The 18,445-nt window shown below is 27.8% G+C and overlaps 1 protein-coding gene across 1 annotated transcript; it reads left to right on the top strand.

The window, feature by feature from the left end:
• The first annotated feature begins 2 nt into the window (after positions 1–2).
• Positions 3–2,513, top strand: Rpn7 (regulatory particle non-ATPase 7). The gene is made up of 5 exons (XM_072890768.1): positions 3–246; positions 615–966; positions 1,044–1,372; positions 1,448–1,616; positions 1,991–2,513. The coding sequence occupies exons 1-5, from the start codon at positions 102–104 to the stop codon at positions 2,163–2,165; spliced, it is 1,170 nt and encodes a 389-aa protein (XP_072746869.1). The 5' UTR covers positions 3–101; the 3' UTR covers positions 2,166–2,513.
• The last annotated feature ends 15,932 nt before the right edge of the window (positions 2,514–18,445 follow it).

Genomic DNA, 18,445 nt, shown 5'->3' with positions numbered 1-18,445 from the left:
TCAAGACACTTCTCTCTCATCTATGTTTAGAAGAGTCACGCAGAAAAGTGTCAGCTCATTTTAAACATTGCGAGTGCGTGTATTATTATTAAAAGTTCACAATGCCACTGGAGAATTTGGAAGAGGAAGGTTTGGAGAAGAATCCAAACTTGGAATTGGCACAAACTAAATTCTTGCTGAGTCTTCCCGAAAACAAGGATGATCCTCATCTGAAGACAAAACTTCTGGATGCTATCAAAGCCGATAGTGAGATTGCATCTTTTTCTTACTCTTATTATATTATTTCTTTAAGGATTTAGTGTAATTTAAAACGTGATTTATATTATTCAATAAGTTTGGTTTTCTCGCTCTTTCTTATCTTGGTTATTGAATATATCATCTGTCATTGCACGAAACATAACCTCCATTAACTATTAGTCAAGTATTTAAAGTGGATTCCCACTTAATGCTTAACATATGAAATCATTTTATTTGTGTTTTTCCCCGAAAATTAAACAAGGATAGATAATGCTCGCGAGCGTTGTAATTATTTAGTGGAACGCAGCCTTAATAATGTATAATTAAAATTTAATAATATAATTTAAAAATCAATCTAACAATGATATTTTTAATAGATATGGCTCCATTCTATGAAGAAGTATGTAAAAGTCTGGACTGGCCAGTAGATGAAGCGCTTCTTTCAACGATGAAGGCACATAATGCAGAGCAATTGAAAAAACTCGATGATGCTATCGAGGATGCTGAGAAAAACTTGAGCGAAATGGAAGTTCGGGAAGCCAACTTAAAGAAATCTGAATATCTGTGTCGAATAGGCGATAAGGACGGTTCAATCTCGGCGTTTAGAAAAACTTATGACAAAACAGTATCGTTAGGGCATAGACTAGATATTGTGTTTCACAATATTAGAATCGGCTTATTCTATCTGGATCATGATCATATTACGAGAAATATTGAAAAAGCTAAAAGGTCAGTAAAGGTAAAAAAAGATTTTGTTAATTATTATAATTTTATAATAATTATAACGTATATTATTCATTTTAAAGTTTGATAGAAGAAGGTGGCGATTGGGACAGGAGAAACCGTTTGAAAGTTTATCAAGGGACATACTGCATAGCAGTTCGCAACTTCAAAGAAGCTGCAAACTTTTTTTTAGATACAATTAGCACGTTTACGAGTTACGAACTTATGGATTATAATACATTTGTGAGATACACAGTATACTTAAGCATGATAAGTTTACCACGTAATGAACTGAGAGACAAAATCATTAAGGGATCCGAAATATTGGAAGTTCTCCATAGTAATCAAGATGTGAAAGATTATTTGTTCTCGTTGTACAATTGTCATTATGCGGACTTCTTTAAGAATCTTGGTAAATTAATTGATAAAGTTTAAACTTTTTTTTCATATTTAGAAGAACTTCATCACTATCGAAATATCATTTCAGCACACGTTGAAGGATTGCTGCGTCGAGATTATTTAGTATTTCCGCATTATCGGTATTACGTTCGAGAAATGAGAATTCTCGCGTACACGCAGTTATTAGAATCTTACCGATCTTTAACTCTCCAGTATATGGCCGAAGCATTTGGCGTTACAGTAGAATACATTGATCAGTAAGTGTATCAGTAGTCTACTATTATTTAATTTTATTATTGTTATTAAAATGCAATGTTAATGTATAATCCACAATCGTGCGAGATAATTATTTAATCTCTTGCACTGGAATTACATCTTTTGAATGCTGTACTTTTCACAAGTCAATTATGATCGATTAATCATGTACATCAGACATGTTTGATATTTTTAATTTGTGAAAAGTAATGCCTGGAAAATATAACTCCAACACAAGAAATTAATTTAGAGTTTTCACAATTGTATATTGTTTTACATGTTGTTGCTTCTTGCGCAATTTAATTTAAATTATGAAATTGCATAGAAAAAATTTATTATATCTAAATGTACTTATTATTACTTATTATTTTTTCAGAGAATTGTCGCGCTTTATAGCAGCTGGCCGATTACATTGCAAGGTCGATCGAGTCGGAGGTGTAGTGGAAACGAATCGACCAGACAGTAAGAATTGGCAATATCAGGCGATGGTAAAGCAAGGAGATCTTCTGCTCAACAGAGTGCAGAAATTATCACGCGTTATTAATATTTAATGTCATATATTAGCATTAACACAAAAAATATATGCTATCAGCTTAAAATAATCAAGATCGACTATTTGAATCTTTACCATATATCTGTTTTAAAAAGCCTGTGTGTTCAGTTTTAGTATAAATTTTGTAACAAAGAAAGTGTTAAAACTCGTGTTTGATTTTGTAAACAAGATATACATACACAATAATCTCTTGAATATACAATATTATTTATTTATTCCTAACTTTTTAAGTATCACTAATTAAGGTTGGTGTGTATCTTGTAACAATCTGTGAAATGCTACTTTGAGAAATTTAAATGATAACAGGCATTTTTTGTATAACATTAAAACAAATCTTTAAATATTATTTTAGTAATCGATTGTTACAATAGTCCCTGGTAAAAGAGTACAGTTTAATATTTCAATTGGTACATGTTTTTTTACTCTAAATAAGAAATGTTCAATAACAAATTTTAAAATGAATAATGCAGAAAATGCATGACATTTAAGTAACATTCATGTTAAAAATGTTACAATAATATACTATATTTATTTATTCTTGAAGAAAATTTATATATATATATATATATATATATATATATATATATATATATATATATAAAACAAGTGAGTAGTACTTTTTAAAGAAACAAGATTGCAATAGTATTTGTTGAGAAAGAAATTTTTTACGTGATTTTCATTAAAGTAAATTTTATCAGTATACTATTACTTTTTGTCTCAAAGTTTTTTTGTTTACATTTAAATATATTTTCCAATTTTATTAAGCTGTTGTAGCAGAATAACACGATTGAAATTTTAAAAATATGACAATAGAAATTGGAATTAAATCTTAAATGTGTATGTATATATTAATGTTAAACAATTATCTCATAACTTTTGTTATAACATATCAGGGAAGAATTATTTATCCAATTGCAACAAGAGATATTTGAAGTATTGCTATTTGATTTTGATTCGCGTATTTTTATGCAATTAACAATTGTGATTGAAAAATCAAATGATAATGATGTGTTTGTATTTTACATAATTAAAAACAGATACATATATATATGTATTGTGTTTAGGCTTGACTTATACAGGCTGTAATTAATAACTTGGGTTGGAATCGATAAAATTCAATACTGATATTCCAGTACTTTCGTTAATAAAATTATTATGAACAAAAGCATTGAAATCCTAATTATGAACTTTATCAATTTCGTCATAAGTTTCATCCTGCATAAATAAGACTTTAATCCGTTTTTATAATATAAAAAAATGTTAGAAAGCTAAATGGAAAGCTCGTAATAAAAGTAAACAGGTATATAATCAAAGTATAGACCACAAAATTAAGCTATTTAACGTTAATTAAAAATTTAAGTAATATTGATATTATAATAAGATTCTACAAACCTAAACGTTGTCACTCCACTCGAATCCATTTTGAACGCAGTGGAAAAGCAAGTTTTCCCGCCTGATAAAACACGTTACGTCAGAGATAACGCAAATGCCTGAGAGAGTGAAAACAGTCGCTCGTTGCGATCGACGAGTAGTATTGACTACGTTCTTCTCAACCAATGATGATTGTTCAATCAAGTCTGACCAATCGGGACAAAGATTAAAAATATCAAACTCTTCTAGCACTAGTAACAGAGAGAAGAATGAGAGGGGTCATGCCCCCGTTTTTTAGAGAACGCTTTTTCCCCGCCGTACAGTGGCGCTAACTGGATCCACAATTGAATTTTCGAAACTACGTGGCTGGATCCACTTTCCAGTGCCACGGTAAAACGACCGATTGGTTCGAGTCCGTGCTAGATCCACAAATTGTGGTTCGTGTCCGTGCTAGATCCATAACTGTGGATCTCAAAAGTACGAAACATACATTCAATAATATTTTATTACATATTATTAATTGCAACTGCGTGTGATCTTTTTTCACTTTAACATATATTATGAAGTAATATATATATATATATATATATATATATATATATATATATATATATATATGTATATATGTATATATATATGTATATATATGTATATGTTATTTCACATAAAATTTAATGTTTTAATGATTTCAATGAAAGTATTTGGTAAATATTCACATAAGGTCACCCTTTCAGATGTCAATGACCTTGACATATGTTGTCAAGATCATCACCCTCAGTAACGCTTAAAAGGTTTTAGCCGTCGATCGTTGTTTACTAAAAAGTTACATACAAAAATTGTTAAAAATTGACGTTTTTTAAAATTATTTTATCAAATACTGAAAATTTAAAAAAATGTTTCAAATAAAAGTTGTAAGTCTCTTCAAAATACACGTTTAATATCCTATCCATTTTTATTATACGAGTCATAGTTTTCAAGAAAAACAAAAATAAGACTACAAACCTCATACAATATTAATTATAATATCATATATAATCTAGTCGCACTGTATCCGCATATATATATATATATATATATATATATATATATATATATATATATATATATATATGTATGTATGTATGTATGTATATATATAGTATAAATTTTAAGTTTAACGATCGATAAGCGTAAGTACAGAGCTGATGTTTTGCATAATATAAATTAATTGTATTATGATGATATTATTGATTAAGTTTCCTATTTTTGAAATTGCTAATAAACGATAAGTAATCGTCAATTAATTTTTCAAACACAAAATGTTTTCATTATTGTTTGATATATTTGCAATCTCTTTCATCTTCATTTTCCAACATTGCAAATAAAATGACGTAAAAAGTAGCAAGGATAAATTATATGGAACATAAGGTATGGCAAGCGAATAAAGTAAAGATTGATGTTCAGTGAAGGTTAAATATTTGTTCTTAATAATTTTCCGTAGACGTTTCATATTACCTATGCTACATACAATATGAAGAGCATTGCATGAAATATACAAAGCGCACTTCATTTATGATTATTATGATTGATTGATTTATGTATGATATGTGTAAGGATTTTACACGACGCTCGTTTATTAATGTTCCTATAGCCAATCAGCTATACAGTTTTGAGATGCAAATATTGCTTAGGACGTTACAAAACTCCTTAAGAATGTTACATGTATCGAGATGTATCGTAACACGTATCGTCACGAATATATTTTATTAGAATAAAGAAAATATATATTTTAATAGATTTTCAATGTTTCAAAGTTTCTTTATCTTATATCGAAAATTTAAGTAACATTTGCTGCATTTTAATTGCTTTTATACTTATATAACAATAAATGTTGTGAGTGGATATAAAAATTATAAAGATGCGATGAGAACATAATGGTTGAACAATTTCGTTGCTATTAATTATTCAGTTAATTATTTAAACAATATTAGTTTTGCATGTGCTTCTTAATTTTTTGTTTATTTCAATTGTAATATTACTTTTTTGTTTTAAAAATTTTTTAAAACATCTCATTTTTCAAAACATTAATGTTTCGATATGTGTAAGATATCTTTTTTTCATTAAAATAATCAGCCTTGCAACGCTTAATGATTATCTTTAGCTATAGAACATTCCTTTTGCATTAATATAATTATGTTTTTATTTATGAGCTAAAATTTATTATACATATTAAGATTCCATTGGAAAATCTGATTATCGATTATTAAGTATCATAATTAGATCGAGCATTTAACCTAAAAAAATGTATCAGTTATTTTAGCATTATTAATAATTTTAGTTACTCTATAACCGTAAAGAAATGCTGTTAAGCCAACAAACAATCAAACTGTCCGTCTATAGTTGAATTCTATGTACAAATTTGTACGTGTGCATGTACGTATGTATTATATATTAAATTTATAAGCATATTTTAATTGCTAGACAAAGAATAAAAAATTGCTATGTAATAAACAGAGCTATTTAATTAAGATATCGCACACTTTATCATAAACTAGGAATTAATTTGAAAAATCTGTCTCACGCATAAACATCTTATTTTTATAATAATTTGGATCTATATAGTCTTTGAATATTAATTACAATGTCATTTTATTATAATGACGTCCGTATATTTTTTTATTGTATTTTTTTCGTTGTGGAGATTCTATCTATCTGCTCTCTAAATTTTTGACGCGTCATCGATAAATCAATTTTACTTCGATATATTGTAATAATGTACTCTGCCTTACTAAAGCATTTAGAATTATATTTTATTATTTTCTGTACTATTTTATTTTAAAATTTAATATTTTTCATTGTAAAGACTATCTATCTCTTCTCCAAATTTTTGACGCGTCATCGATAAATCAATTTTACTTCGATATATTGTAATAATGTACTCTGCCGTACTAAAGCATTTAGAATTATATTTTATTATTCTCTGTACTATTTTATTTTAAAATTTAATATTTTTCATTGTGAAGACTATCTCTTCTCCAAATTTTTGACGCGTTATCGATAAATAAATTTTACTTCGATATATTGCAATAATGTACTCTGCCTTACTAAAGCACGTAAAATTATATTTTATTATTTTCTGTACTATTGCTTTTAATAAATAGTGAATTAATTTTTCCTATTCCTCTTTCTTCTTCCTTTAACCCTCCATTGTCTACACACTTATTTTGAGGGGTGACAGTGGAGGGTTAGGAGGAAGAAAAAGAGGAATAGGAAGAATAAATAAAATAATGCTAATTTGTTTTATTCTAGTTTTGTTCTATATAGTCTTTGAATATTTATTACAATGTCATTTTATTATAATGATATCTGTAAATTATTTTATCTTATTCCCTAAGTTTCTTTATTTAATCTGTGTTTATTTTCGTTAATCGCATAAACCTATAATTAGGCAGATTATACATTTGAAATACATTTTGTTTTATACTTATTTAAGACGTTGTTGAATTCCGCAATTAGAATTTATTAATTACTGTTAATTAATGCCGATTATGCAATTGACATACTCGTGCACGATTAGTAATACGTGTCTTCTAATCTTCTCGAAAGTTCGATTTTTATTAATAAAAGATATTATATAAATATTGACAATGTACTTCACGAACGGTAATGTATTTTAAAACGCTCGAAAATTCGCTTCTGAATAAATAAAAAAACATATTTCGCAAAGAAGGTATCACTCTTCCCGCGGATTATAGCGATACCTTCTTTGCGAAATATGTTCTCCCAATAACTCAAAAGCAAATTTTCGAGCATTTTAAGATATATTACTGCTATATATATTATTAATCGCGTACGAGTATGTCAATTGCATAATCGGCATTAATTAACAAAAATTAATAAAGCTTCTTTTCCCGAAATTAATATATCAAACGTTCTGCTTTTATAATTGTAAATTCAAAGCGACAAATAGATGAATTAAATGAGTCAACTGATGAATAGAATTACAGTAATTAAATAAAATAAAATTATATATTATAAATATGCATTTATATATCATATATATAGTTATATAAGTGTCTCTTGCAACAATAATCTCGGTTAATTAATTTCGATGCCTTATTAAAAATTAAAGGTAAGACATAGCCAGAAGGATATGTGACGAGAATGCTAGAAGGATGCGAAAAGAAAGAAATCAGAAAGTCAATAAGATATTGCGAGATGTTCCGCGGTAAACGAAATTCGAATTCTCTATTCGATCAAAAATCGAATTGATTGATTAGCTATCGATCGAGTCTGCATGAATTATTCAGTTCAGGAAATTAGAAACGCCATACCGAAATAAGATAATGTATTCGCAACGAATGAATATGATATAAAATTTAATATAAAATATATTACAAAATGTATAAAATACATTGTAAAATGTACAAAATACATATTATATATAATTAATTCAATGTTACATATAGAGAATTAATTATATTACAAATATATTTTACAAAATTTAATTAAAACGTCACCGAGAAAGGCAATTAGAAGCTAGCGCAGGTGTATACAAAATTTAATATAAAATATAATTTTAATTTTTAATTCAAAATAATTTTATTACATAGAATTATACGAAATATCCGAAATTGACCTATATAATTTATTAGAAATTTTTAAAACGTAATTGATATAGTCTATATCACGATCAAAAGATCGAATTATTAATAAATTTATCGATACGTCTCTTTCAATTAAGAAAACCTAGAATATTAATGGAATTTTATGTTATTGTATGTATTCTTCCATTTCGTGTAATTTTACTTTTTACAATAAGTATATAATAAATATAATTCATACATATAATATAACGCAATTTAAATCTATCTCTTACGCAATAATATCTTATATACTATTTTAATAATATAATATAATATTTAAAATTCATACTTAATGTTCATACAATCTTACGCAATATAATATATAACATACCATATATACAATGTTATACCTGCATAATATACATTTTAATATAAAAGATATGCATATAATATACATATTATATACGTACATACAATAAGTTACATGTACAATAAATAAGTTACATTTTTTTACGTTTTTCATAATTAAACTAAATTTTATTATAAATATAATTTTAATTTTTACCTAATAATGTTTTAATACTTGTTTTTACAGTTTTTATGTGTAATTTATATTTAATTAATTTTTTATTTTATTGAAAAAAATATTAAATTTTTATATTTTTACAATTTTTATTATCTTATATTTATATTTTTATATTTTTTTCCTTACAAATAAATTTAATTTTATAATAGCTATAATTTTTCTTTTATTAAATTTTATGTTTTTTTTAAATTGTCTTAATAGCCCTAGCAGACCTAATTCTACTAGCTACATCAGCAAAAATCCGATAAAACAAGATTTGGAGAGTCCTAATTGGAAATTTGCGATTACATATTTTTTACACATTGTGGCCAGAATTGACCACGTATTTTCAGCCAGTTGGACCTACCTTTTGTTGCTCCTGGCTATTCATTCTGACTCGATTTCTACGAGCCAAGAATTGAGGAAGAAAAACAACTTCTTCTACTGCCGGTAATAATTATCACCGGCAAATAAGACGACTTATATTCATTTAGGATCGTATGATATTATAATACAATCGTTTTGTAAATGCGTATCATTAGTCGTCGAAAGTTGCAAAAGATATATAACAAATATAATCATGTATATACCGAAAAAATTGTACTCAAAATGTAGACTTTATAAGCCTTCTTAATAGATATTCTTAATAAACAAGAATATTTTTTTACCGTGATATATTTTAAAACACCTAATTTATAATGATTTGTAAAATTGCTTTTTTTTTTATTGGGATTCATAATCTCAAATATTAAATAATATAAGATGATAAGAAAATATTTTATTCAGTATATATATTCTTACTTGCTAAGAATATCTGGAAGTACTCTTTAGAAGATTTCTCTCTTAAACTAATTGTAAGAAGATCTTCTTAGTGTTTATTTTAAAGAAATATATTATAATGTTAAATAAAATATTCTTAAGCTGAGGATATAATTTTTTCGGTGTACGTAAAATATATTAGCATGCATATCAATCCCTCTGTCGGCGGGTCATTAAACATTTGTATCTTTAAAATTGTTTTATAAAAATCTAATATATATAATTAAAATAAATATTTTATGTATGTCTTGCATAAAACCGGAATAAATCATATATTTTTATTTTTTTTAATATTTTTCTTTTTCTCTCAATTTTAATATACAAATGGTATATCTATTTTAACAAAAGTTAAAAAAAAAGTAAATGAAAAATGTAATATAAAATTTTCTCTTGGAATACGTACAAAAAGAAATTTTTTTATAATTTAAAATTGACCCAGAGTACGGCATGCATGCATTCCGCCGTTCGAGGGTTAAAGCAACGAATTTATCTATAATCTACATCTTTAACTACAAGTCTATTAATCTACATCTACAAATCTCTACACAAATCCGTTGCTTTAAAATATAATAAAAGCTTTTTATCACTCACCGACACTGATGTACAACAGCGGAGTTGTTGATATTGAATCTATACGTTGTCTGTAACATACAAATATAAAATATAAATTATAGCAGCGCTTAAAATAATTAATATTCAAGAATTTATTATTATATATACTCATCAAATTATTATTATGTACTCATTAAATTTTATATTCAATGCGTACAATAATAAGCAGATATATAAATATCGAATAATTATATAATTAAAAAAAAGAACTATTTTTTAAATAAATAGACTTTTATAAGATTTATGTAAAAGTCTTTATCTCTGACTTTCTCTTGTTGAAATCAATCAACTAAATAAACTGAATTAAATCATATACGTGATTTATAATAATTAATCTACAAATAATAATATACAAATTATATTTACCCTGGGGTTGCTCCGCCGATGCAGGATGCCTCTCCTAGGCCTCCTCCTCCTCTCAGATTGTAAGGGACGTCAGGAATTATTGTTTTATACGCGCGATATACTTTTTTTAATTTATTGAAACCGCACAAAAATAAAATCGCGCAATATTTTAAACCGTACAAAAGTAAAAACGCGCGATAGTTTGACGGCACTCCCGCACTTTTACGCGCGATACTTTGACGGCACTCCCGAATTTCGCAAATCCCATCGAACGATCGAAAATCCCATTTTATCAGGCGCGAGAATCATACTTGGAGTCGACAGGTCGGGCACGATCAAACTCCAACGAAAGAAAGATTAAAATCAGGATAAATGAACGAAAACACGATCACGATCGCGACGAAGTCGAGACAAATGTCAAAAACAATAGCGTTCTATATGTCACTAAGATCGAATGTTATTATTTTATTTCGGAGTCATTTTAGACGTACTTTAACACGTTAAGATTAATCGTAATATTATTACATATTATTCGTATTATTATTACGTATTATCGTCGCGAGAAACTTGTACACGGCGCGCTCGACGTCGAAGTGACCGAACGCGAGACGCACATGCCGGCGCAGACGTCGGAGTAAAAACACGTGCGCACACTACGTCCGCCCAAGTCGAAATGAATGACTCACCGCTGTCACGAGTCGCGTACGCCGTGGTCTCCCCTCTCTTACCACCTCTTACTATGGAATGCGTGACGTCAACACAAGGTCGAGTATGCTCATTTATCCCGCAGGAAGAGCGATACCTTTTTTGCGAAATATGTTCTCCTAATAAATATGGAAAATTTAAAGAATTATTTATAAAACAACAATTTCATTCTAATTATTTAAACACGTTTCCCATTCCTTACATAGGTCGCGTTCGGGGAGACACTATTAGCACTAACAGCGTCGTTCACATAAATTTGGAAAAATAAAAAATGTCTTTAAATAATTAGAATGAAATTGTTGTTTTATAAATAATTCTTTAAATTTTACAAATTTATGTGGACGACGCTGTTAGTACTAATAGTATCTCCCCGAACGCGACCTATGTAAGGAATGGGAAACGTGTTTAAATAATTAGAATGAAATTGTTGTTTTATAAATAATTCTTTAAATTTTCCATATTTATTAGGAAAACATATTTCGCAAAGAAGATATCGCTCTTCCTGCGGGATAAATGAGCATACTCGACCTTGTGTTGACGTCACGCATTCCATAGTAAGAGGTGGTAAGAGAGGGGAGACCACGGCGTACGCGACTCGTGACAGCGGTGAGTCATTCATTTCGACTTGGGCGGACGTAGTGTGCGCACGTGTTTTTACTCCGACGTCTGCGCCGGCATGTGCGTCTCGCGTTCGGTCACTTCGAGATCGAGCGCGCCGTGTACAAGTTTCTCGCGACGATAATACGTAATAATAATACGAATAATATGTAATAATATTACGATTAATCTTAACGTGTTAAAGTACGTCTAAAATGACTCCGAAATAAAATAATAACATTCGATCTTAGTGACATATAGAACGCTATTGTTTTTGACATTTGTCTCGACTTCGTCGCGATCGTGATCGTGTTTTCGTTCATTTATCCTGATTTTAATCTTTCTTTCGTTGGAGTTTGATCGTGCCCGACCTGTCGACTCCAAGTATGATTCTCGCGCCTGATAAAATGGGATTTTCGATCGTTCGATGGGATTTGCGAAATTCGGGAGTGCCGTCAAAGTATCGCGCGTAAAAGTGCGGGAGTGCCGTCAAACTATCGCGCGTTTTTACTTTTGTACGGTTTAAAATATTGCGCGATTTTATTTTTGTGCGGTTTCAATAAATTAAAAAAAGTATATCGCGCGTATAAAACAATAATTCCTGACGTCCCTTACAATCTGAGAGGAGGAGGAGGCCTAGGAGAGGCATCCTGCATCGGCGGAGCAACCCCAGGGTAAATATAATTTGTATATTATTATTTGTAGATTAATTATTATAAATCACGTATATGATTTAATTCAGTTTATTTAGTTGATTGATTTCAACAAGAGAAAGTCAGAGATAAAGACTTTTACATAAATCTTATAAAAGTCTATTTATTTAAAAAATAGTTCTTTTTTTTAATTATATAATTATTCGATATTTATATATCTGCTTATTATTGTACGCATTGAATATAAAATTTAATGAGTACATAATAATAATTTGATGAGTATATATAATAATAAATTCTTGAATATTAATTATTTTAAGCGCTGCTATAATTTATATTTTATATTTGTATGTTACAGACAACGTATAGATTCAATATCAACAACTCCGCTGTTGTACATCAGTGTCGGTGAGTGATAAAAAGCTTTTATTATATTTTAAAGCAACGGATTTGTGTAGAGATTTGTAGATGTAGATTAATAGACTTGTAGTTAAAGATGTAGATTATAGATAAATTCGTTGCTTTAACCCTCGAACGGCGGAATGCATGCATGCCGTACTCTGGGTCAATTTTAAATTATAAAAAAATTTCTTTTTGTACGTATTCCAAGAGAAAATTTTATATTACATTTTTCATTTACTTTTTTTTTAACTTTTGTTAAAATAGATATACCATTTGTATATTAAAATTGAGAGAAAAAGAAAAATATTAAAAAAAATAAAAATATATGATTTATTCCGGTTTTATGCAAGACATACATAAAATATTTATTTTAATTATATATATTAGATTTTTATAAAACAATTTTAAAGATACAAATGTTTAATGACCCGCCGACAGAGGGATTGATATGCATGCTAATATATTTTACGTACACCGAAAAAATTATATCCTCAGCTTAAGAATATTTTATTTAACATTATAATATATTTCTTTAAAATAAACACTAAGAAGATCTTCTTACAATTAGTTTAAGAGAGAAATCTTCTAAAGAGTACTTCCAGATATTCTTAGCAAGTAAGAATATATATACTGAATAAAATATTTTCTTATCATTTTATATTATTTAATATTTGAGATTATGAATCCCAATAAAAAAAAAAAGCAATTTTACAAATCATTATAAATTAGGTGTTTTAAAATATATCACGGTAAAAAAATATTCTTGTTTATTAAGAATATCTATTAAGAAGGCTTATAAAGTCTACATTTTGAGTACAATTTTTTCGGTATATACATGATTATATTTGTTATATATCTTTTGCAACTTTCGACGACTAATGATACGCATTTACAAAACGATTGTATTATAATATCATACGATCCTAAATGAATATAAGTCGTCTTATTTGCCGGTGATAATTATTACCGGCAGTAGAAGAAGTTGTTTTTCTTCCTCAATTCTTGGCTCGTAGAAATCGAGTCAGAATGAATAGCCAGGAGCAACAAAAGGTAGGTCCAACTGGCTGAAAATACGTGGTCAATTCTGGCCACAATGTGTAAAAAATATGTAATCGCAAATTTCCAATTAGGACTCTCCAAATCTTGTTTTATCGGATTTTTGCTGATGTAGCTAGTAGAATTAGGTCTGCTAGGGCTATTAAGACAATTTAAAAAAAACATAAAATTTAATAAAAGAAAAATTATAGCTATTATAAAATTAAATTTATTTGTAAGGAAAAAAATATAAAAATATAAATATAAGATAATATAAAATTGTAAAAATATAAAAATTTAATATTTTTTTCAATAAAATAAAAAATTAATTAAATATAAATTACACATAAAAACTGTAAAAACAAGTATTAAAACATTATTAGGTAAAAATTAAAATTATATTTATAATAAAATTTAGTTTAATTATGAAAAACGTAAAAAAATGTAACTTATTTATTGTACATGTAACTTATTGTATGTACGTATATAATATGTATATTATATGCATATCTTTTATATTAAAATGTATATTATGCAGGTATAACATTGTATATATGGTATGTTATATATTATATTGCGTAAGATTGTATGAACATTAAGTATGAATTTTAAATATTATATTATATTATTAAAATAGTATATAAGATATTATTGCGTAAGAGATAGATTTAAATTGCGTTATATTATATGTATGAATTATATTTATTATATACTTATTGTAAAAAGTAAAATTACACGAAATGGAAGAATACATACAATAACATAAAATTCCATTAATATTCTAGGTTTTCTTAATTGAAAGAGACGTATCGATAAATTTATTAATAATTCGATCTTTTGATCGTGATATAGACTATATCAATTACGTTTTAAAAATTTCTAATAAATTATATAGGTCAATTTCGGATATTTCGTATAATTCTATGTAATAAAATTATTTTGAATTAAAAATTAAAATTATATTTTATATTAAATTTTGTATACACCTGCGCTAGCTTCTAATTGCCTTTCTCGGTGACGTTTTAATTAAATTTTGTAAAATATATTTGTAATATAATTAATTCTCTATATGTAACATTGAATTAATTATATATAATATGTATTTTGTACATTTTACAATGTATTTTATACATTTTGTAATATATTTTATATTAAATTTTATATCATATTCATTCGTTGCGAATACATTATCTTATTTCGGTATGGCGTTTCTAATTTCCTGAACTGAATAATTCATGCAGACTCGATCGATAGCTAATCAATCAATTCGATTTTTGATCGAATAGAGAATTCGAATTTCGTTTACCGCGGAACATCTCGCAATATCTTATTGACTTTCTGATTTCTTTCTTTTCGCATCCTTCTAGCATTCTCGTCACATATCCTTCTGGCTATGTCTTACCTTTAATTTTTAATAAGGCATCGAAATTAATTAACCGAGATTATTGTTGCAAGAGACACTTATATAACTATATATATGATATATAAATGCATATTTATAATATATAATTTTATTTTATTTAATTACTGTAATTATATTCATCAGTTGACTCATTTAATTCATCTATTTGTCGCTTTGAATTTACAATTATAAAAGCAGAACGTTTGATATATTAATTTCGGGAAAATAAGCTTTATTAATTTTTGTTAATTAATGCCGATTATGCAATTGACATACTCGTACGCGATTAATAATATGTCTTCTAATCTCCTCGAAAGTTCAATTTTTATTAATAAAATATTTTACATAAATATCGGCAATGTACTTCACGAGCAGTAATATATCTTAAAATACTCGAAAATTTGCTTCTGAGTTATTGGGAGAACATATTTCGCAAAGAAGGTATCGCTATAATCCGCTAAATAAAAAAACTTTTTCCACATTCACAAGGAAATTTTATCTGTTCCATGAAGACTTCTGGATGGTAGTTTAGTACCACATTTTTTTGGAGGCTTTCTTTCGCAATAAATGTTTTTTGACAGCACGGACATTGTTCATTACCCTGAACATTATGTAATACAATGAAGTCGAAAATCCTTAAATCTTCTTTATTAATATTATGCTCTTTTAACCAGTGGGATCTAAAATCAGGGTATTCATCAATTCCGTTTTTACAAAGATGAGAATTAAAAGATGTTGTTTTATTTAATTCGAAACATATTGGATAATTTTTTCTCGTTTTCTTAATTTTGACGATGATATCGTATACTTTCTGCGCTTCAACGCTGTCTTAGCTCCTTCAGATATTGCTCTTTGTCTTTTCGGCCTGACCGTTACCGCTATCTCAGATTCTTCAAATCTTAGTGTTTTTTCTGACGTGCACTATTTTCCTGTGATTTAAATAATTAGCTAAATAAAAAAAATTTTTCCACAAGGAAATTTTTTCTAACGGTGTATAAAAACTCTCTAAATTAGGTAAACAAATAATAATCCATGAAAATAAAGTGTGAAGAGCTAGTAGTTGTATGAGAAATTAATAATAAGAAATTCAAATTTAAAATGTAAATATAAATAATATAACATTTATTAGTGAATAATATCAAAAGAAATATCATAGGAAAAACAAGTGAAAATGTATCGAAAAGCGGACGTTTCGGCTTGACCTTTTAAGCACTCTTCGGCGCAAAAAGTATAATTCAGACTTACAAAAAAAAAAAGTAAAAATCGAAAGTATTAAAATTGGACATATTCATTCGCATGTTAACCCTCTATGAGCCCGTGTAACTTTCAGGTCACATGCTAATATATCCACATTTTACCAAATAATTTTAGTTTTTTCATGAGATGGCGTATACGTCTTAATTCTATGTCTCTGAGACAACTAATACCAATATTGATGACGGCCAAATAAATAAATAAATAAATAAATAAATTCGGCCCATAGAGGGTTAATAAAGTCTACGGCAAATCATAACGCTCTAAAACGACCCTACGGTTTAAAGTTATTCATTTTAAATCGCATAATGGGATCCGTGTATAGTAGGGAGAGTGGGGTTAGTCGTTACAAATTTTACTTAACAATTTTTAAACCGAATATTTTGAGCCCAGAGTTTTAAAAAATTATACTATTGGTTTGGCATAACATTGTATAGAATGTTCCAATTTTTTTTCCATTCTTGCCTAAATATTAACATATGTTATAAATAATAAAATATGAGAGCATGTTTTTTGTAACAAAATGTCCCCTAGTGGTAATAGTTGGGGAGGTAAGTTGTTACAGTTGTCAAATGAGTTAAAAAAAGAAAAAATTGATGCTATAATAATGATTGTATAAATATTGTACCATTTACTGAAGTAACTTATATTTCTTATATCCTTTTGTCCTTTCATACTATGTCGTCTAAATATCACTACTGATAGTGGATTAATGACAGTAAAAAATTCATTTTTATTTAAGAAAATATTTTATAAAAAAATAATAAATTGTTGGAAATGATATAATGTATTAGTAGTATTATAAGACAAAAAAAATATTGCTTGATACTTCAGTGATATAATTATTTAAGCAGGAAAATATAATCAGAATTTTAACACGCTCCCAGTAAATACAAAGTAACAGTAATATAACTGTTTAATTATAATTTCCCACTCAATAATATAACTACAACATAACATACCTTTTATATAACACTTATATTATTGAGTGGGAAATTATAACTAAACAGTTACATTATTGTTACTTTGTGTTTACTGGGCTCTTATTAAATAATTGCGTTTTAATCAAAATCAGAGTTGCAGTTGTCGTAAACATAAAACACTTCGTTGTTTACACATTGTGCATGTGCCCATCTCTTACAATGGGTGCACTGTACCCACCCTTTGACTGTGACCAGGGCTTTAAATATTTTAAGCAGACACAGTTTTCATCTTCTTCATCGCTTAAGCTGACCAAAGATTTTTTTACGTTTTCTAGATTGGTGTTTAGATTTAACAGAGCTGAAAGAAGTAGATTTAATAATTTGAAAAATATATATAATTTATAAATATTTATAATATTTATCATGACCAATCGTGTCAAACAAAATATGATATCACTTTACGCAGCTTTTGCAGAAATCTTTAATTGCGTTGATAGGACATCAAAAAGTTCGATATATCCTGTTTAAATTCCTCTTCCTCGACATTCACGTAAGTAGCTTCAGCATAAAGATCACACGGATAGCTTATACTTAGCGTCTGTCTTTATCTTGGCGTCCATCTTGAATAACATTATTCACCCAGAAATCCATATGGGCGATAGTGGACCATGATTTGTCGTACACAATGTCCCATATACTGTTCTTCTGCGTATGGTCTATCGCTGCTATGCACCGATCGATGTAAACGGCTACCTGCGGATCTTCCGCTATCCTCTTCAATATGCCACTATGTTGGTTTCCGAACTCCTGATTTTGCGATTCTATATACTTTGTACGTTGCTTCAGCAGTTTAAAGCACTCTGATTGCTTGTATTTGATGACTATTCCTAGTGAGTGAAATCTTGTCATTGCCCGTACAGCAACTTTCGAGTGTTCAAAACCACATCCTGCTCGCCGAAAATAAAAAAGGCAAGTGAATATCATTAAATGATTAAACATATTTTAATTTCTCATAATCTAAAGTACTACA

This window comes from Anoplolepis gracilipes, chromosome 4, assembly GCF_047496725.1.
Source record: "Anoplolepis gracilipes chromosome 4, ASM4749672v1, whole genome shotgun sequence".
Lineage (NCBI taxonomy): Eukaryota > Metazoa > Arthropoda > Insecta > Hymenoptera > Formicidae > Anoplolepis > Anoplolepis gracilipes.
The sequence above is the reverse complement of the archived record's forward strand: the minus strand, read 5'-3'. Positions and strand labels throughout refer to the sequence as shown.